We start from the raw sequence: 23,326 nt of genomic DNA on the forward strand, positions 1-23,326 counted from the left end.
GATGTTTAAATTTCTGTATGTCAGTGAAATAATATTGTTTAAATATTCATTTAAAGGAAACATTACAACATTGAATGCTGACAACATTGAGAATTTTTTTTTATATTAAAATCTATTCAAGTGCTAATGTTTTGAGCCTTTTCAAACAAATAGTGATGGCCTTGAATTTTTGAATAATGAATTTTAAATTCTGCTGTTCAGAGTTTCTAACAATCATCTATTTAAAAACCTTAAAGGCTACAAATTTAGTTTACACAACAAAAGTTATTTATATCCAAATTACAAGAATGTTAGAACTTTTTTTATTCACAAAACTTATTTCTATACTGGGAAGACTTGAATCGAATCGTTTCTTTCTTGTTAATGTACCGGAAGTCTTAGTCTTGTATTGGATTTAGACATCAGACTCAGGATAAAAACTTAACAGAGCAAAATTTTTGGTTGAGGCCATTTGCAGACCATTTCCAAAAAATGTTTTTCAAGAGACAAATACAAAATTTATCCTTTATTGGAACTCACGTTGAATGGCTTGAGCTATTATTTCAAATAGTTTCCGAATAATTTTAAAATTCAAATAAGAAAAATGTGTTTTTAATCGTTAATAGTTTCATACATTATAATAATTTGTAGAAGGTTTCCCGATCAGGAGAGCATATCAAAATATTAACTCAAACGTATCTCACCAAGATATTTACATCTGATTCAGTTGTAATTAAGTACTCCAAATTTTCGATTTTAAGTTTCTCCATTCTGAATTATATCTTAATCTGATTGACAAACTAGAACGGGGTTGAGCCCATATTCAATGATCAAGATTTTTTTCGGATTGTCCTAAAATAAAATGATTATATCTTATTTTGATATACGTACAACTTTTTCTGAAACACGGACATCGAAGTCAACGGCTCAAACCTTACATTAACGATTTTCGCTCAACAGATTCATAAAATTGAATCAAATTTTTGGAAAACCAAAAATGGGGCATGGTTTTATCAAATAAAGTGGTTTATTGATCTTCCACTAAAAAATTTCTCGAAGTACTCATATCTTGATAAGTTATAATTTTGATATAATTTGTTCTGTCCAATATCAAACTATGCTATCTGAACGAGATATAATCTTGATAGGAGCATATCAAAAACTGATATCATTTAGCTATGATTGTATAGATTTTTTGATATAATTTGAGATATTTTAACATCCTACGAGTACTGAATTATAACTCATTTAGATAGAAAAAAATAAGTATCAAAATATCTCATTTTGATATAATTTTGTTTTTCCCTCCTGATCGGGTTAGCAAAGCACACATGATTACCTAATAATTTATTTATTTATCTATTTCAATGATTCTTAATCAAGAAAAGTTTTATGCAGGAATGTTATTTTTTGTCAGGGGAGGGTTGTTTTTTTTTTGAATAATTTCGTTCTAACATAATTTTTTAATATTGAAAGCTTATTGGCCGATTTTCAATCTACAATCACGAATCTGTTAAATAGGAGGGATATTATTTTTAATGTCTAATAATAATCGTATACCTAATTCTTAAAATTCTGTTATTACTATAAAGCTATTGACTTGAATATAAAAACCATAATCCATCTTGGCAAAAAAAGGATGAAACAGTACAAACGAAAACGAAACTAAGTTTTTTTTTTGTTTCGATTATAGTCGTTTGTTTTACCATCTTTATGTCATTCGCGACTTATATCAACGATGCAGTTTACTCTTGGGTTCGAACTCACGGCCATCTGCTCAGGCAGCAACTGACTTGCCAACTGAGCTATATCAAAAGCCCCGTAACTAAGTATGAACAAGCCTTCAAGTTGTAAACACAAACGGTTTAAACCAAAACACCATTTTTCAAACAAACCTCATTTGACAACAGATAGAAAATTTAATGTAAACTAGCTGACTCTAGCAACTCTAGCTGACTAGCAACAGATAGAAAATTTAATGTGAGCTAGCTGACTCGGTAAACTTCGTTTTACCTTAAACTATGTAAATCGTTATAAATGTTTAACTTCATCAACACGTCCGAAACATCTTCGTTCTCGTAAATTAATTTTCACTGAAATCGTCCAAAACATTTTTGAGTTGCGTCCCATTTCAAGTTGATTTTGTATGTCGTCTTTCATAAATGTGAGATTCTTTTTTTTTTATTAGTTGATCACCCAGGTGGTAAATCCTTTTTACGGATTGCATTCCAAGGCACGGCGAGCCACCGCGTCCCCCCAGTTTGCTACTCTGGGTCCATGGGTGCAATTGGACGACTCATGATACAATGTACCCCTACGCCATAAAATCCACCTGGGGCCTCTGGCCATAATTCCCATCCGGACCTAGCAACGAAGGCTTTACCCATGATGGGAGACCATACTCGCGCAATGCGCTCCACGGCAAATACTCGTTTTATTCGTACTACACCAGCAATCTCAACCACTCTTTGTCACGATTCACGACTTACGGGTTGGCAGTCCGTTAGCCGCTACTCGTGACTCGAGTCCCACATGCGGCCTCTCGTCGCAGTTCGTGACGTCATGACCCGCCCCACCTCATGACTCGAGACCCTCTCACGTTCGGTCTCTTGTCACAATTTGAGCCGTCTTCACCCGTCTCTCCTCGTGACTCAAGACCTCCTCACATACCTCCTCTTGACACGACTTGAGGCGACTCTACCACCTCTCCTCGTGTCTCGAGAGCCCTCGATCGTTCCGTCTCTTGACCCAATTCGAGACGAGAACAACTCGCCTCTCCTCGGGTCTGGAGATAACCACACATATCCTTTTTCTCCATCTCGACTCTTCGAGACCCAACCTGAGGCCCATCCACTGGGCGCCACATGTTACGGCACAAGGCCCCTCTGTCTGTCGTGAGTCGATCGTATCCGCGAATCGGGGCCAGGAACCTCCCCGAAAGGCAGATCGATCGAAACTCGCCAAACATTTGGTCGTCCCGCATATCGGGGTCGCGACTACCCGATACACGTTACGACCCCTCCCTCTTGCACTTGCAACTGAGCACTGGTACCAGGGTGCCCAGTCACACCACGTTTTGTCACCCTCGGCACGCAGCTCGTCGCAACTGACTGTACCAAGTGTGACGTGTAGTTCTCTTGGCCGTACATCTACAGCTGGTCAATTCTGTAGACACGTTTCCACTCTGCACCACGGGGAGGTAGAACTACGTCGCAGAGCTCTCTGATTACCAAATCCGAAAAACTCTCGGATACCAAATTTCTACCTTATTCCGACCATCCGTTTATGCGTGATGGTGTCACAAAGAAAACGCCTCCATTTTTATATATAAGATTATTTTTCATTCCAAGACTCTAATTTATTAACTAAAAATGTCGATATGCTTAACTGTTATAAAATTGTAATATGTTAGGGAACATTTCTAATACTATATTTGAAATAATTTCAACTTTATTCTCAACATTAATAGCTTTACGATATGGTTACCAAATCAAGCACTTTAAAATGGAAACATTTACATAATTACTGAAAACAGTAAAATAAAACCAGTGAGTATTTAAAACCGAATATTACTCAACGAATAATATTGTCATCTTGATTTTTTTTTGGTAAAAAAGCTTCGGTTTTTCCTTTTTTTCAAGACACACCATCTTTTTTCGAAAAAAAAGTGCAAAAAAGAGTACATATGGTATCCCGACTTAATGATCTTCGATATAGTTATAGTCAGAAATCTTTCTAATAAGCTACATGTATTGAAATTTGTTCAGCAATATCATTTCTGATCATTAGAAGATTCTCTACTGCAGTAGACTGAGTCGATTTGGGATCATTTTTTAATTTCTCACACCCTAAGGTCTAAAAAGCTTCGTTTTGGTTCAAAACACATCCTTGATTTTAGCATAATTCTTAAGTAACGTTTTCATGAGCCAATTTGAACTTTTATGTTTGATGGGAAAATTGAATGTTTTGTACTGAAAGATTAACATCGTTTAAGTTCCATCTGTGGATCCTAGCCTGCTCATGGTTTTTTTTTGTTCTAATTTATAAATTATCTTAAGGAAAATTTCCACTGAATAATTTTATCGAAGACGGCAACTGCGTACTTATTAGACAAATAAATTATTAGGTAATGAATGTGGGCATGTCTTTTGGCATTGAAAAACAATAAATTCATATGACACCCCTGTTAAACAGTTAATAACTTTTTAGCCTAATAAAACTCGAAATAAGAGTCTCGGACAAAGTTGTTCAGCGGAAAATTTCATTGAGAGATTTTATAAATTGGCAATTCAATTTTCCTATACAAACATACAAGTTCAAACTTACTCATGTAAACGTTTTTTTAAAATTCTGAAAAAAATCCTGGATGAGTTTTGAATCAAAACGAAGCTTTTTAGACCCCACGATTTGAGAAGTTCGAAAATGACCCCAAATCAACTCAGTCTACTACTGCAGTGTTGCTCAAAAAACATTTGCTTCGAACGTCATTTTTTATGTCTTTTTCAATTCTTAGTGGTATTTGACATCGTTCATTAACATTTGTTTTGCATTGTTTTTTTCATTTTTTTTTCAGTTTTAAACTTTGAACCTTAACTTTAGCATGGTTAATTTCACGACTTTGTTTAGGAGAATTGTTATCGAGCTGCTGGCAATTGTAACCGGATTATCACTAGAAAAATCCTGATGTAATTGAAAGCTGTCGCTAATGATAAAGTTGTTTGTTTTTTGTTGAACAAAATGATTAAACTAGACGTAAAGAAGGTTGATCGACGAGGTATGCTAAGTGCCGCTAATGTCCAGGTACCCACTTATCTTGCGGTTGTAACTGATAGTCATCAGAGTCCACATTCGAATGGAAATGAATACCGAGAAATAGGCATAAACACTCACAATTAGGCACACTTGTGGAAAAGCATCATATGCTTGTACCTAGTTATGTTGCTGTTCGTTTTAACTTGTTTCACTGCCAAAGGGGGTGGCAAACCAGATAGGTGCAACATTCAAATCAATCCTACTTACAGCCTGGCTATGGACTCTCCCCTCGTATGACTTTGTTTCAATATGATTGGGCATGGGATCGTTAGGATCAGGGTTAAGGGGCATCATCAATTATTCAGAATATCGAATAGCTAGATATAATTTGGACCAAAGCTAAGAACTAGGCTTAAACACAAACAGAACTATTGATAAGTATAAAAAAGAATTCTGACATATTGACATTATTTAAAGATCGTATACCCTAGCAATAACACGCGCTCATCATCAGCTCTCCAGCTTCTATGACATTATCATTTGTTGTGCAATTGGATAAATTTACACCGTTACTCTCCACTTGTCAGGCGATTATGTAAATCGGGGGAAAATCAAATATAAGGTGAAATAGTATTTGAGTATATGCACTATAGCGTGCATGCAGCCCTTGAAAAGCACGGGCAGGAAGCTCAGGTCGGTGTCTTATCAGACGACAGTTTTTATTATTCTGAGTAAAAATACCTAAACAGAACTTGGCTCGTGTCTAGCATTGACTAAACAAGGCACGAGCATTGAACCTGATGTAATAGTCCTGTGTTTTACATTGAAATGTATGCATTAGCATTCTAAATTTCTGCACTGAATAAACTTTCTCCAAATTCAAAATTCATGGTATCGATTTTGGCTTATAATTTTGTTTCAAGCTTTTTCCAAGAATTAATAGTATATAAAGGTATGAGAACAAGAAACGATTTTTATCCTATCTATAGCTTGCCTATAAATTTCAATTGGCCAGATCGACCGAGTAAGAAAATCACTTTCCATTATGCTAAGTACTCGTATTTTGCAATCTTTTGAATAATTCAACGCTCGCAGAATGGATCGTAAATATTCTCGAATGAAACGATACAATCATCAGTGATTTTTTTACATCTTGCGTGAACACATTTAAACCTCCTGAACACGGGAAAAAATAACCGTTTATTGATGGTCGTGGTAAAACTGGCATACTGTCACGTTTATTCTCAGACAGAGGATGCATACTGATGGGACCGAACGCTCATTAGGGCAATTTTGTTCTATAGGTAGGTACCTTCCTATATTGTAGTTGAACCGTCATTTATCGACTCGACACACATATCCCCATCATCCAGAAAGACGAGAAAACCTGTCCCTGTCAACTTTGTGCAACTGAACGTAGCGGACACTGGCTGGTCGCTGTATTTTAAACGATATGAGCTAACATGTCGTCGTCGTCGTTGTCAGCTGTTGGACCTGCTGCTTTGTGACGTAGATAACGTTCCATGTACATACATCTGGTAGGACTTGAGTACAAAGAACGGCAAAACCTGGAAGAGAGGGTTTCATTTGTAATAGAAGGAAGTTTAGTTTACTGCGGAATCAAATTCAATTTGAGGTACAGGATGGCAAAGCCACTTCTCAAACAGCATTTACTATCAGAATTTGTAATAAATAAGTGTTCAAATCCAGAACTCAGAACCAAAATTTGAAATCAAAATTCAATTTCAAATGTTTTTCAAATGTTTTCCATTTTGTTCAATGTTATTCAATTAGAAAACTGTAAATTGTAAATCGTATTAGGGTAAATAATTAGAGAAAACCCTCAAATCCGGACATTTGATTTGAAGTATTTCAACCCGTAATATTCGGGCTACGACCGGGTAAATGTTAGAAAAATTTAATTATCATTTTGAAATAAAAAGAGAAGTATCTACTTGTAAATAGAAGCTACAATTTGGAGAAAATCACTTGTGATAAGCACCCAAGCATCCAAAAGTCCCATAAATCAAGCACGAAAAAGCTTACTCAGCCCTTGACCTTGATCTTTGATCTGGAGTACGTTCTATGCAGCTCATCATTCAAGTTCTTATTGATACTTTCAAGTTTCAAAACAAGTCTTTTAATTCAGTCAGCTTCCAAAAAATCTTAACATGAAAAAAAAATATTCTCTCTTTATCGCAATTTCACCCTAGGCATCAGTATATTTAAACTTTTCTAGATTATTTACAATGTTCAGTGCCGCCTTGGTTCCACGCGCCAGATTCCAAACTAGCAAAATTGCGGTTTGCGGAGATCTGTTCTATTTGGTGCTATTTCCTACATACCTAGGTATACCGCATCAGAATAATCAGTCAAGTAATCATAACTTTTATTGAAAAAAAGGGGCCCACCTTGGGGATCATACCTCGACCTTCGTGGTGATAATCGAAGACGTTCTATGTCAGGGGTGAGCAACCCGCGGCCCGCGGGCCGCATGCGGCCCTCGAGGCATGTTTGTCAAATTAAATTTATTTCACGATTTTTTTTTTCGAAAGATTGTTAATTATCATAAAATAGCACCTACTAAACCAAAAACATGATATATCAATAACTTGATTTGCACGTCGCTTGTTTTCAGTTGCATTTTTCCCATAATCATCCAGATTGTTGACTTTAGGATTTAAGCTTTTTATTGAGTTCTTTTTATTTATCGGAAATACGTTATATAGGAGGCAGTTAAGACTTGATTTTTCGTTTCATACAAAGTTCAAATTGTATGATGAAGTGAAATATTTTTGTTCTTGATTAATGACAGAAATAAGGAAAAAAATTATAATAAAAACTGGGCTAACGATTATAGATTTCATATCGATAGAACTCAGCGATATTCTGATACCTTGACAAAAACAATATCTGAAGTTCTGTGATTCAAACCAAAAAGTTTGTAACGATTACTCAGTAAAACAGCATTTTTGGTGCCTATGTTTCAACTGATTTTGTAAGAGATTGTCGTCCTTTATTCAAAACATTTCACATATTTCGGTTATTGCTTCTAGTTTCAGTAATATGGCGTGTGGAAGTTTTTAAATTGATCAATTTTGGGTAAAGGTTGGATCCTTCATAGCTGATAAACCAATAAACCTACATAACAATCAAAAGCTGATTTTGAATCAATTTATTACCCTTTTTTCAATCAAGGGGTCGTCCATAAAAGATGTCACGCGTTAGGGGGGGAGAGGGGGTTACGATTTTTGTGACAATTTGTGACATGGGAGGAGGGGGGTCAGCTTGAACGTGACATCACATATTGTTACAAAAACAACAAATATTGTTATCCTAAATTCAATAAAATTATATTACGTAAACTTTATAAGCATAAGAAAGTACAGAAGAACACTTCCACTGAAAAACTCAGGAAAGTCCGCCCCACTAAAATTGGGACAAAACGTGAACAGGAATGCTTCGCTATTCTAACTTGTGAAGAAGATTTGGATTGCGAATTGATTGAAGAAAAGGAACTAGATTTGAATGGTTTCTCATACATCGTCGCTTATGTATGCTGCAACTACTGCCTTGACTTTCCCGTTCATTGATATTAGAAGTAATCAACATAATCTTTGGACTAATGATTGAAACGTGTTTTAAGCAATGATTGAAGGTTTGTTAAAATTTGTTAACCTTTTTTTTCCATTCTTTGAATAAAACTGATGAATTTAAAATAAAGATACATTTTTAATCAAATTTCTAAACAGTTGAAATTTTATCCCGCGGGGGGGGGGGGGGGTCATGAAAACGTGACGTAATACAAAAGGAGGGGGGGTGATGGAAGTTGTGACAAAGAGGGGAGAGGGGGTCTATTTTTGCCAAATTTTACGTGACATCATAATTGGATGGCCCCAAGAACTCAGATATTGTCCATATATTTTTGTTTCACAGATAAAACGCTTTCAAAAATTGAATTCTGCAATTTATAGACATTCAAAAAATAAGATTACAACTTCTTCTGACCTTATTGAAGAATGTTCTTGAATTGAAGATTTTAATTTTTTCAGCAAGTTTGTTGAAGACTATGGAATAATATCAAAGATTCAATTTAGTTTGATTTTTCTTAAAAATTTCGTATAAATTCCCAGTTTTTGCAGGTTTGGATAACAAAAAGAAAACTTCCATATCTTTTTTTCAGAATTCAAAATAACTTGTGTTTTTTTTGTCTAAAGTTGATCATTGAGTCAATAAGTATTTGTATTTAACAGTTTTTTTAAAAAAGGACATAAATTGAAACTTATTTTTTACCTATTATATAAAATTATCTCGACGAACTAGAGCTGACAATTTTGTTAACTTGTGTTATGTGTGATGCTATTTTTGGAGTTTCATAGACATATCATTCAAATCAATGATTAAAAGGAGTCATTTAACTTAAAAATTAGACATCCACATTACCAAAGTCATAAGATTTTTATGATTCAGCCTTAGGAAACCTGTCCCAGAGGTGTCTAAATTAAATTTAAAATTTATGAAATGACAAATCTGGTTGAAAATTTTTTTACAACAATTTTGAAACCTTTCTCAACATCTCTTATAATATATTATTAAAATTTATTTTGATGCGGCCCGCCGAAAGAATTTCAAATTAAAAGTGGCCCGTTGCTTCAAAAGGTTGCTCACCCCTGTTCTATGTTGTTCTATAGGCACTATTTTCCAGTATGTTTGGATAACGTGGTGATAATATGACTTTGGTGGTGATATGACTTTGTAGCAGACCTGTATGCGCACCCGCCCAACCAGACAGCCAACCAGAAAGAAAAAAAACACCTCAATGTATTTTTTGTGACTTTGTAAATCCCGTTTAGTACTTTTGTGCACTTTTGTGCCCATTTTGTGACTTAAACCCCTCACAACGTATATATAAATCACTTTACAACTTTCAAGTTCATTAATGAGTACATTTAATTAACACATGGGAATTGGAAAAATCAGTCACCTTCAACGTACATATAAATCATTTTTGCAACTTTTTAATTAATAAATGAGTACCGTAATCTTGGGTATTATTGATTACTTTTTTCAATATTTTATGATTATTTTTCCCGCTAACGGAATGTGGCATGTTTCTTTTTTTTTAAACCAGTATTGGACTCCTATGAACGTAAAACATGGTTGCAGAAATTCATTGGACTACTTTAAATTTTATTTAAAAATCGCTTTCGTCGCTGTTCAGGAATTGATGCTTTGGGTTTACATTGATCAGTCTCCATTTTGACGGTTTTAACAAGTTTTCTTAATCATAAAGGATACGAAACACCTTCATAATTGTTTACAAAGTTTAGTTTATCAATTTTACCTTGCGTTTTAACGTTTTCTTTAAAAAAAAAACATTTATAACCGAAAAAAAAACTTCAAGCTTTAAAATAAATTTTACCTTCACACATTCTCCTAGACCCTCCCACTATTTCCATTTTCATTTTTTCTTCAAAGTTAATCATTTGAAAGGATTCCTATCCATTTGTCCAATAAGAGCTTACTCTTGGAAAATGTACTTACTTTTTTAATATAAAAAATTTATCAATAAATATCTTTAAAAATAGCACTATAACAATACATTTACAAAGAATAAAAGTTGTTCTTTCACGTTCAACCACTCGTTTGATTCTTAATACTTTTTGTTATCATCAGGAGCGCTGTTTGTTTGCGAGCCTTGGAAAAAATAAATATTTTAAGATTTTGAAATTACATTTTTACTAACAGAAAACAATTTCAAATGCAATCCAAATTTTGTCCATTTCATACTCAGTTAATTGGCTTTCAAACGTAAAAAATAGTTTTCAAAAATTCAAACTATAGACTAAGTCATTGATGATAATGTGGAAAAATTTATTGATAGTCGAAGTTACCCCGGTGATCAAGCTACCCCGTTTTACGGTACATATAATTCACTCAAGTGAATTGGCCATTTTTTTCTCATTGTCAATCAATATGTCACTTTTAAAGCCTTCATTTAAGTAAATATGTGACTTTTGATTGCTTGGGTAAGGTGAGTGAGATGAAAGTTTTGTCAAATCCAATGGAATCTATTCATCTTGCTTAAAAACATGTTTGTGTTTCAAATTTGGTTACTTTTTCTTGAAAGTTGTTGGTCATGTCTCCGTTTGAAAACTTCAAAAAGTTTTTCAATGTTATAAATTATCTTGTTATGGCAATTTAAAGAAAATTACTCAAAAATTGTTCGAGTTTTGTCGTTTTTGATTTTTTGTAAATGTAGAAGTCTTCTTTAGAAGAAGAAATTTCGCTGTGTTTCAAATTTGATAAAAATCGATTTTTAATTGTTCCGGCGGTGTTTTATTTCCTCGGATTTGATACGGAACTCCACTGTTTTGAAAGAGTAGATTCTGTATACTCCTAATTCCGGTTTGAGTCCAAATCATCTTTTAGTGTCAAAACATGGTTGTGTTTCAAATATTATCAAAATTGCTTAAAATATGTTCGAGTTATGTCGTATTACACGTAGACTTTGTAGGGGAACTCCATTTCACCATTTCAAAACTTGCCTATGTACCAAATTTTATAAATATCACATGACAGTTGTATAAGTTTTTTTGTTCATTCTAGGAATTTTGTATGAGAGACCTTCTTTTTCAAAGCGATATTCTGCAAAATAAATCAACTTCTTGTGTCAAATCATGTTTGTGAACAAATATTTATGAAATATTTTCATTTAAGATTGGATCACACACGCAAAATAATCTGCATGCCGTGGCTACGTGAAAAACTACATAAATTTTATCCAATTGATTTTCACGTAGATGCTATGAAATCAGTAAATTAACCCGTCCCTATAAGAATTCGTGTTTCATGGGACTCACCTACAATTTACGTGTATTTTCAATGATTTTGACGCAGTGTGTTTTTGAATGCTACGGGAACTGTTTTTTGTATCGGAATGAAATGTAGGACGATTTCTATTTTAATTGTTGTTTATAATGATGAAAATGAACCAAAATTTCATTATGAACAAACTTTATTTCCACAATATTTTGCCCTTACACTACACTTTCACTACAATGAAAACTCTTCAATTGCCGCAGTTCCAGCAACGCCGGGTGGTTTGTGGAATTCTGAAAAAAAAAATGGAAAAGTATTCAATAATGAAAAAATAATGATTTCGTTAAAATAAAATTTTACCTTGTCCGTTGTTGCGTATTTGGTGTCCCGTGTTCCGTGTTCCGGAAAGTCGTACCGAAGAACGGAAACCGGCACCAGTTCCGAAAGGGCACTTGCATCCAGAACCATTCCTTGTTATCAGAAGAATGAAACAAAAATCAGTTTATCATAATTCAAAATAATCAAACAGCCAAAGACACTTACCAAAAAGACAAAGCTTAATCATATTATGCTTTTCAATGCAGTTTCTCTTCCGGAAAAAACACAAATTTTCACAACAGCTGGCTGACAATTCTCTTTTATTTAATAAGAATTTACAAACACACGCTTGAGACAAATACATAACACGGATTTAGATCATCCACTTAGACGTGAAATTCATGTGTAAGTTATATGAAAGTAAAGCAGCTTTTACCAGGGCATCCTTGAAACACTGTGGTTACTTCAAAACTCACGTAGAATTCGTTGGGTGCTACAAAATCTAAGTTTACGTGAAAAATCCCGTAGAAATAATTTTTAAATTATTCTGCGTGCAGTAATCGGTGAAAAAAGACGTGCTTGTCAGCTCCGAAAATTAAACTGGATTTCAAGATTCCTTCTAGAGAATATTTCTACTTGTAATCGGATTGAGTAGATATCGAGAATGCAGTAAATCATAGTGTGACCCTCAAGTTTTTGAGAAAAGGAATATGATTCATGGCACTCATGGTTCTCAAGCAACAGATAGATTTCTTGGTGTGCTCGTTCCACTTTATATTATTTTAAACTGCTTTATCTCGCTTTCCGGAATCGGATTTGAAGTCTTTTGATTTCGGGTACATTTCAAATCTATGGGCACAGTAATACCTGAAATGATTTGAATTATTTGTTACGTAGGTTTCCAAATTGAATTTTGATAACTCGATTTACATTAATTATTTAATTAAATGACTTTGATACTTATGAATAGGACGCTTTTGATTGTCGAAAACGGGTTTGTACTATTCTATCATTTTGGGTAACTTCAACATCGCGGATCTTCAGAGCAAAAGCTGATAAGGCAACATTATAGATTAAAAATTACAATTTAAAAAAAGTTTTCTGAATTTCTCTTTCCAATCTCAAACTTTAGTCCACAGATTATTAGGAAATCCGAAATCAGATCTTGAAATTATTTTGGTTGGTATAAGACTTTCTTAAAAGTCAAAACAAATATTTCAGAATAATTGGAAATAATTTATTATCAGGTTAAGAATAACAAACACGAACACTGCTCCATGTTGTGCATTATGATTGATCTAGTAATTCCCTGGTAGGTTAATTCATGTTTTCACAAACCAGTCAAAAGTATTGGAGTAATCAATTCAAAACTATAGATCGAACGTTGCTATGAAATTCAATCTATATGGTTTTGTTATTGAAATTGCAAAATGTTTGACACGAATGCCAAAACGTTGGTTAAGTGTCACAAATAAACAAAAAAAAGGCAAAATGTAGTTTTGGATTGATTATATTCATGGCTGAGGTCTGTTTCATAATAATTTTTATACTTTACAATTTACAGTTTTATTGAGCCAAAATTAGCTTTTTTCAGCATAGCCATTTTAATTGAATCAAATACTGAAAAGATTCTTGCAAAAAGAATGTTGAAAATTTGGGAGAGCGTATACAAAAATGCATATTGTGCTAATTTGCTTTTTCAACAAATAAGCATTTCTACAAGAAACTACAGGTGCAGGAGAATTAAACACGTTAATTTTTGATCAAAACAAAGTCAAAAGTCTTTCCCGATCATATCCTTAATCCCGAACCTCCAACTCAAATTATTTTGCTAGGATGAAGAGGTAACCTCGGTCCATAGTCATAATATTGAACTTTTACCCTTTTCATTTCTTCCAATCTATCTATTGACTACTAGGACGTGGCCGGTGCCGTTATTTAACTAAATATGAGTAGTCAATCAAACGGGCTTGTGGTATAGCTCAGTTGGCAAGTCTGTTATCTCCTGAGCCGATGTCCGCGAGTTCGAGCCCAAGAGCAAAACATCGAACACAGTTGTACCGGATAAGTTTTTCAATAACGATCCGTCAACTGCAACGTTGATAAAGTCGCGAATGCCATAAAGATGGTAAAACGACTATAATCGAAACAAAAAAAAAGTAGTCAATCAAACTACGCTAAGCTAATTTTTATGAAATATTTAAAGTTGAATTTGTATGGGCCCTTCCCTTCCATAAAAGGTCAGGGTCTTGGCACTATCAACAAACCAAAACTGTTCCGAAAAACCCTGGGATAATTTAACTTTATTCGGATTATTTTTATTTTTCAGAGGGGATGAGAAAGTGTCTTTTACAAAAGAAGTGTCATCCTATCTCGCACGAATATTCGCAATTTTTTCGACATTTTAGAATTTTATGTTTAGGTAAATTATTAAATTAACAACAGACCGAAGAAAAATCTATTTGCGGCCAAGGTTGCAGAAAACACAGAAAAATCTGTAATTTGACAGAATTTTGAGAATCTTTTATCACAGAATCTGTGTGACTTAATCACATGTGACAGAAATTTGTGATAAATAACAGAATTTACGGAATTTTGAGAAACCTATCCATATTTTCACTGTCAGGTCCGCAAACAAAACGTCAGCTAGATCAAATCTAACATCTGATGCGATGTCAATATAAGTTTTTGTTTTTTTTTTCAATGCCAACAGATATACCCCTGTTAAACAGCTTATAACTTTTTCGCCTAAGAGCAAGTTCACTGGTGTTGGGAAAAAGTGGTAGAAATTTTTACCCTTTCAACACATTTTAAAAATTTTGCCATGCAAAAACATTTTCAATATTTGTCGCCTTCAATTTTTTTTTTACAACACGTGTTGTATTTTCGCATGCTGTGATGCAAAATAGCAATATTTCTATCACATACGGCTGAAATAGAAACAGTGTTGTAAAAAAATACAACGCCCAAAGATTTGCTCACAGCATGCAAAACTACAACACGTGTTATTGAAAAAAAAACTTGAAGACCACAGATCTTGAAAATGTTTTTGCATGGCAAAATTGCAAAGGTGCAAAAAGTGACAACATTTCTACCACTTTTCCCAACACCAGTGAACTTGCTCTAATAAGATACGAAGTTAAGAATTTATAAATTGGTACACAAATCATTAGCAGGCTCAGTTCGACAGAAGCAACAAAAATGATGTGGATTTTTCAGTACAAAATATTCAATTTCCCTTGCAAACATATAAGTTCAAATTTACTCATGTAAACGCTACTTAATAATCCTGCGGAAATCATGGATGAGTTTTGAACCAAAACGAAGCTTTATAGACCCCAGGGTTGGAGAAATTAAAAAAGACCCCAAATCGACTCAGTCAGTGCCTCATATCGTAAGCATTCGGTGCTATACTCAACTTTTAGCATTCACCAACTTTTTTCTGTTTTCTAACTTGAGACACTTTTATTACCATAAATTTACTTGATCGTTTCTAGAAATTTTTAATTTCAAACAATTTAACTCAAAATATACAGCCCGGGAAAAAAATCGGATGAATTTCGCATTGACTGACGCATCTTATTATTTAAAATTATGCAAATCATTTTTCGTGAATCTCTAGACGTGGTTATAATATGTTCGTAACAAATTTTCCATTGAGTAATTTAAAAGGATACCTCTATTCACAATGCGAAAAAAACGTGTTCAAATCTGCCTTATTTTTCAATATTTTTTGTGAATTTAAATTGCAATTAATTTAGGAAGTGAAGACAACGATATTCCATTGATAAACTTCAACCCTTCATTTAAAAATGCCCATTTGATAACGCTGGACGAGCAAAGAATGTGAAGAGGGTTTCCGATCTGGCACAAATAAACAATGCCGAATGAACGGCCACTTGTACTAAAACGTGAACAACTTGAAATATTCTGTTTACCTTTTTCTTTTCAATAACTTCTGGCTGGCTGGCAGATCAGCTGATTGCACAGCTTGCAAAATGCATCTGCAATCTTCATGCAATCTCATGCGACGCGCTTTATTACTGGATGACGTCCCACGCTCACAGATTTCAGATGTTTACATAATTTGAAAATCGTTTAAAGATTTAGACTATCATTGTATTCAGAAGAATTGTGTTTTAAATCGATTCCAACTAAAGTTAACTAACAGATTGTTCAGGGTCTACTTTTATAAGAACATCTTCTATCTGTGAATTTAGCCTCGATAAAAGCCTGATGACAACATCGTATATCGCATCTTGGTTCAAGTGTACGGACACAAGCAGCATCCCCGGTTCTAGCAGCAAGCAGAATTTAAATGCCTGAGATTGTGCAACAACGACAACGTCGAGATATTGACCCCGAGAGTAAATGAATGTAGGAAAACACACGAATTGAGCGAGTTGTTTGCGTTTCAATAAAGACTGTTAAATTGGAATATGTATTATTTGTATCATAATTTTTGACAGTTATTTTAAGTTATATTTACATTTTTTCTCTAGAAAATGATGCCTTTTTATTGTGTTGCATTCGGAAAACGGTCATCACAGTTGTTGCTAAATCATGCTTAATGGATGGCAAATTGCCATCCGGGTCACATGAGCTTTTATCATAGTCGGTTTCCACTCGGTCATTGAATGTGGGTGTATCAGTTCGTTTTCATGCAGCATGCACGCACGCACAATCATTCACTGAACTAGGTTAAAGCAAGAATAAACGCAACCATAATTTTATCAAATTTCCACAATCATGAGTCTTCTTTGGACTGCTAGCAGATTTAAGGTTAGTCGATGTTAACCTGGAACTGCTAGATTGATCGTTATTTGGGAACAAATTTAAAAATTCTTCCTAAGTTAAGAAAATAGAGCCCAAGTAACAATTTTAGTTTAAATACCATCCGCAACGGCGCAAAGAAATTTTGCTATAAAGAAATTTTAAATTTTGTAAGCTGCGTTGAAACATCTTCAAAGCACTTCTTCTACCTACTGTAAAAAGACCCTCCAAAGGTTTCCTAACCGACGTGTTTAGAAATGCAGATACTGGATAACATTCTTCTTTTTCAGGATATCTAAATTGTTGTGAGATTAAATTGTTCTCGAAATTGCCCAGCTTTAAAGCATTTAGCATAGACAAACAGTAACTTACTAAATCCATTGTTTTTCAACATCTTATTTCCAGATCGCTTTCTGTGGTATCTAATCAAGGGTATCGTCTGTTTTCCCTATCATCCGTTGATCGAGTCGACGAAATCTTCTGTAGCCATGACGAGGATACAAAAATCGCCGAGCGGCTGTTTAGTAGCAGCTTGGTCGCGGTCGTTACCGCAAGTGAGCCGCACAAACTTAAGGTTAGTTCCAGGACAAAGTTCCCGTAGAAGCAGCGTTCCAAATGTTCTAACATTCTCTTGCAGGTGTGTCACTTTAAGAAAGGGACGGAGATCTGTAACTACAGCTACCCGTCCGAGATCCTGTCGGTGAAGCTGAACCGATCGAGGCTGGTCGTATGCCTAGTGGACAGTATTTATATTCATAATATCCGTGATATGAGACTGCTACATTCCATCAAGAACATGTCGAACAATCCGGCCGGTTTGTGTACGCTGTCGCTTTCGTCGCACCTGGCGTACCCGATCTCGGAGAGCGCCGGAGAGCTGCAGGTCTTCGACGCCGGCAATCTGACGTCCCGGTTGAAGATCAAGGCCCACGATTCGCCCCTGTCGGCGATGAACTTCTCCTTCAATGGGACCCTACTGGCGACCGCCTCGGAAAAGGGCACCGTCATCCGGGTGTTCTGCGTCAAGAATGGCCAGAAAGTGCACGAGTTCCGGCGGGGTTTGAAGCGCCACGTTAGCATTGGATCGCTGAACTTCAGCATCTGTGCGAGCTACGTAGTTGCCAGCTCCAATACGGAAACCGTACATATCTTCAGGATCGATCCGAAATCGATTGAGCAAGCCGAGCGCCGGAATTGCATCGAAAATGGGGCAGTTTCCGGTGGCACCAACAACAATGACGGAGAGACGGGACCTGGTGCCGGAACCGACGAAGGTCAGGAGGCTGGCGGTTGGGGCATGAGCTTCATCGCTAAGGCCGTGACCGCGTACTTCCCGACCAATGTGGTTACGGATGTATTCTCGCAGGATCGAGCTTACGCCACGGTTCAGCTGGCCGAGGCTGGACTCCGTTACGAGTGTGTGATTGCCAAGGTCGAGAAGGAGACCCGGCTGCTGCTGGCCTGTGAGGATGGCTTCCTGTACATCTACGGGTTCGACGATTCCAAGGGCGGCGATTGCAAGCTGATTCGGGCGCACGATTTGCGGCTACCATTGTTCGGAATCACCGGTGAGTTATTAACAGAAGTTATTTGAGTTAGCAAATTTTCACTCTTTTTATCGAGTCGTTGAAAAAATGTCGATCGACGCTAGCTCTAGCATATACATATACATATTGCAGCTAGAAAGGTAAACAAAAAAGAATAATTACCCGGATCTAAACTTAAGGGCTGACATTTTTTTGATCATGAAGAGTCTCATAGTAATATTCGGCTCATTAATACTCCATTTCGCTTGAACACATCGCCACCGTCCGTCTCGTCTGCTTCTTACCGTTGAAGCCGTTGAAGGTCAAGCCGCTAACCGATTTCCTGTCCTCAAAATCAGTGGTCCAGTCTGCGTGCCCAATTCCAACCAGAGCTTTCGAGTTTCGAGATCTGCCAATGAGTCTTTGCTGGGATCGTCCCATGTTTCCCACCAGAAAGCAGATTTCCGTTTGGTGGATCCTGGGGCTGAAGCGTACTGCAAGCCCAAAACCATTCAAATCGTCGTAAGTTTGGCCACAGGTGCATACGTCTACTCATAGTCCATCCCGGGGCGTTGCAGCTACGCTTTGATCACGTGGCGTGTCTTGTATTGAACTTCTTGGTCGTTCTCGTTCGCTTTCATACTTTAACCTTCATGGTTTCACATCCCGTGGACAGGTTTCGTACCTCCGTCCGTCAGGTTGGCGTCTAAGGATTTAGTTTTGTCTTCCACAACACGCAGCCATTTCTCACGGTCTCTGGTCATGACTTCTTTGAAGTTTTACGGAATATCTGCAATGTGCTAAGTTGGTAATCAGGTTTATCTGACTTCTTCCTCATCAGTCACCGTCGCATCGTCATCGTTTTCAGCAACAAGAGCTTCATCTACATCAGTCAATTAGGTTTCAACTCCCCGCTCTTGCTTATAACGGAATATCATCAAGAAGCTTCTCGAACGAAAACTTTTTTCATCGAACTTAAAGTCACGAACAATGAGAAACACATTCTTGAATATCGGTCTTACAACTGGTAACCATTCGACGCATAACCAACTTTTATGGTAGTAGATTCCATAACGTAGTTTTGAAAGAGCTGTGGGTAGTCTTAAGAGAGCTCTGAAAGGTTTCTTAAAGCTATGTCTATAAGTTCGAATAAAACTGTTTTTATAGCTTATAGAATTAGCTTAAAAGACGTTTTCAAATCAGGATCAACTCCATATGTTAGCTTTAAAGTAGTTGTGCTAAAGCATAGGATGCGCTTTGGCTTTTAAAGTAACTTTAGGAAGTAGTCTTGATCAGAACTGCTGTCAGACTTCGGTTGATCAAGTAAACTGCAGTGAGGGAGGGACAGGTTCACACCACATCAGCTCCAGTTCATATACCGCGTGGCGGGAATTGAAAATCGCACCGGGAAAACCGGGAATGCAGACTCATAACCGGAAAAAATACAAAACCAATATTCAGTTTTAGTTTCAAGATCGGAAAATCTACCAAAAATTCAAAAATCAGAATTTTTGTTTAAATTTAGATATCAGAACAGTTCCAAAAATGTGTGGGAAGAAAATTCCTAGTTTAAAGTAAAAAAAAACACTTGGATTTTTCTCCAAAATCAATTGCGTCTTAATAAAAAAAAAACACACACACACAATTCAAAACTCTTAGTTGCAAACTGTTACAACAGGTGTAATTTTTAGGGTATAATTTTTTATCTTTGATAGTGTTTAATTCAAGAGTTAAACACAAGACACAAATTAAAAATGAATGTCATAATCATCTTTACGTACGCACGGCTTTATAACAACAAATTAGACATCGCTTAGAACTTGCAGTGTTAAATAGGAAACGATTTCCTATCGAACGCAGTATTTGATAGGAGATAGTTTTCTATTTAATTCCTAACTTCCTACCTAGACTCCATAAAGGAATATAGTCAAGAGACTATTTTTTTAAGTTGAGCTACAAAATTGACTTTTTTTTTTATTCAAAATAGTGGTTATAATTTTCAAGAAAACTGCACTTTTTATGCTAAGACTCTTTTTAAAATTCTCGAAAATTTCAAAAATTTCGAATGAATTGATCACCAAACCTGATCCGTGGCAACGATATGAAAATTTACTGAAGAGTTCACTCAAAATACCCGTAGGAATTTTTTGACAATGCTGTGAAGAATTTTCAAGAGCTTTGTAATTAAAGTGTGTTTATGTGCTTTAAAGACAGAATGTTTTAAACTCTTTAAAAATGTTGTACCTCACTCAAAATATATTTCTGTTTTGAGTGAAATATTTAAGAAACGTTGTATTAAATGTTAATTTGTTGTTGGTTTGTTACACTGTGTTAACAAACAAAATAACACAAATTTTACTTTATTCATTGGTGCCAAGAGCTTGAACATGCCGTTCCCAAAATACCCGTTCAAATTTTTGTCGTTTCTGTTTGATCTCAAGTTTGTTTTCGGTAATCTGACCACAAAAGTTGACCGGTTGCTTAGATATTAAATGAATTTGTTAGGTAATTTATTCTAGTTTCTCAAAATTACCCGATCAGGAGAGCATATCAAAATAATAACTCAAACATATCTCACTAAGATATTTCCATCTGATTCAGTTACAATTAAGTACTCCAAATTTTCGATTTTAAGTTTCTCCAATCCGAATTATATCTTATTCTGATTGACAGACTTGAATGGGGTTGAGCTCATTTTCAATTATCAAGGTTTTTTTTTGGATTGTCTTAAAATAAAATGATTATATCTTATTTTGATATACGTGCAACTTTTTCTGAAACACGGACATCGAAGTTAATGGCCCAAACCGTAAATTAATGAGTTTCGCTCAACAGATCCATAAAATTGAATCCAATTTTATGGAATCCAAAAAAGGGGCATGGTTTTAGCTAATAATGTGGTTTATTGACATCCCACTAGAAAATTTTCTCGTAGCACTCATATCTTGATAAGTTATAATTTTGATAGGCTTTGTTCATTCCAATATCAAACTTTGCTATCTGAATGAGATATAATCTTGAAAGGAGCATATCTAAAATTGATATAATTTAGCTATGACCGCATAGATTTTTTGATATAATTTGAGATATTTTAACATCCTACGAGTACTGAATAATAACTCATTTAGATAGGAAAAAATTAGTATCAAAATATCTCATCTTGATATAATTTAGCTTTTCCCTCCTGATCTGGTAAACAATTAAGTCATTTAGTGTTAGTGAATTACTTGCGGCCAGCTGTACCTCTATGAAAAAAATAAAAAATAATCTCTTTTTGAAATGGTAGTTACCCGATCAGGAGGGAAAAACTAAATTATATCAAAATGAGATATTTTGATACTCATATTTTTCCTATCTAAATGAGTTATTATTCAGTACTCGTAGGATGTTAAAATATCTCAAATTACATCAAAAAATCTATGCGATCAAAGCTAAATTATATCAATTTTAGATATGCTCCTTACAAGATTATATCTCGTTCAGATAGCATAGTTTGATATTGGGCAGAACAAAACCTATCTCAATTATTACTTATCTAGATATGAGTGCTTTGAGAAAGTTTTCTAGTTGAATGTCAATGAACCACATGATTTGCTAAAACCATGTCCCATTTTTGGTTTCCCAAAACTTGGATTTATGAATTTTATGAATCTGTTGAGCGAAACTCATAAACGTAAGGTTTGGGCCGTTGACTTCGATGTCCGTGTTTCAGAAAAAGTTGTGCGTATATCAAAATAAGATATAATCATTTAATTTTAGGACTATCCGAAAAAAATCTTGATCATTGAAAATGAGCTCAACCCCATTCAAGTCTGTCCATCAGAATAAGATATAATTCAAATTGGAGAAACTTAAAATCGAAAATTTGTAGTACTTAATTATAACTGAATCAGATGTAAATATCTTGGTGAGATACGCTTGAGTTATTATTTTGATATGCTCTCCTGATCGGGTACTGTTGACAATTGAGCTAATTGAGCAATATCCGGTATTGTCCAGAATAAATTTATCCATAGCTGCTAAAGATGTGAGGGTGCAACGGAAGTTTTGACTGCTATCCGTGAACATTTGATATATTTTTTTTTAAATATCCATTTTTGTCTTTGTAACTGAATCGATTTTTTAAACACAATTCGTTAATCAAAAATCTCTGTTTTTTAGTACATATATTGGACTGAAACTATTTTTCAGTACGGGTCATTTTGACTCGAAAGACGAAGATTAAGAGCTGATTATTATGACTAATTTGAGGACGCTAAATACAAATATGTAGGGTTGGATTTTTTTTACCAGCACAGTCTTGGATTTCAAGGCCGGTACTTAAAAAAAAACATTTAATTTTTTTTTTGTAAAACATTTCTAAAATACTCAAATTAAAGGTGTTCAAACGCTTTCGAAGAACGCGAGTAGTTTGGACTTCTGAGAAAACTGATGTTTCTGAGAAAACTGATGTTTTCTCATACATAGTTCATTTATCACAGTCTGGTAAAATATAAGAATTATCAGGATCTTTGAAAAAAAAATCTATTCAAAATGAATCTTAGATATTTGTTAAGCATATGTATGTGAAAACGATTTGCAGTCTTCAACAAATTTGTTAATGAAACTAAAATCTTTGATATCCTAAGGTCAGAAATATTCTTCAGTTATATTAGAAATAGTTATACTTTTTTCTATCGAAATTTTCCTTTTTCATGCATTGTTTCTCTGAAACTAGAATAGCAAGGCAAAATCTCAATCCTTGATCAAATGGATTAGATTTGAAATCAGTTTTCGTTCGTCAGTTCAATAATTATCAATGATTGAATTTACTCGAAACCCAGTAATTTAAAATTTCGAATTGCAATATCACCAAAACTAGAGGTAATCGGCAAAATCTTTCAAAATTAAGTTGAGATACAAAGTTACCAAAAATGATGTTCACTCCTGAAATCCTAATAATTTATAGTTCCGCAGTTAATAGATTCGAAACAAAATCATATAATCTATCTTAAGCTTGCCAGATTGCCCGGTTTTATCCGGGTTTGCCCGGATATTTGATGCAAAATTTCGATAAAGTCCGGTCCGGCCCGGTTGCCCGGATATCGTGAAAAAAGTCCGGGTATTGCCCGGATTTTTTCACAATTTTCACAAAGACACCAAAAAAATAATCAAAG

General features: G+C 35.0%; 1 protein-coding gene across 2 annotated transcripts in view; it reads left to right on the forward strand.

The window, feature by feature from the left end:
* LOC129745096 (WD repeat domain phosphoinositide-interacting protein 2-like) overlaps positions 1–23,326 on the forward strand; it is a 99,670-nt gene that overhangs the window by 63,984 nt on the left and 12,360 nt on the right. For both annotated transcript variants that reach the window (XM_055737934.1, XM_055737935.1), the window contains exons 2-3: positions 17,050–17,218; positions 17,282–18,212. In XM_055737934.1, coding sequence (XP_055593909.1) covers positions 17,050–17,218; positions 17,282–18,212 — 1,100 coding nt within the window. The remainder of the gene's footprint in view (positions 1–17,049; positions 17,219–17,281; positions 18,213–23,326) is intronic.

Source organism: Uranotaenia lowii, chromosome 2, assembly GCF_029784155.1.
Source record: "Uranotaenia lowii strain MFRU-FL chromosome 2, ASM2978415v1, whole genome shotgun sequence".
Lineage (NCBI taxonomy): Eukaryota > Metazoa > Arthropoda > Insecta > Diptera > Culicidae > Uranotaenia > Uranotaenia lowii.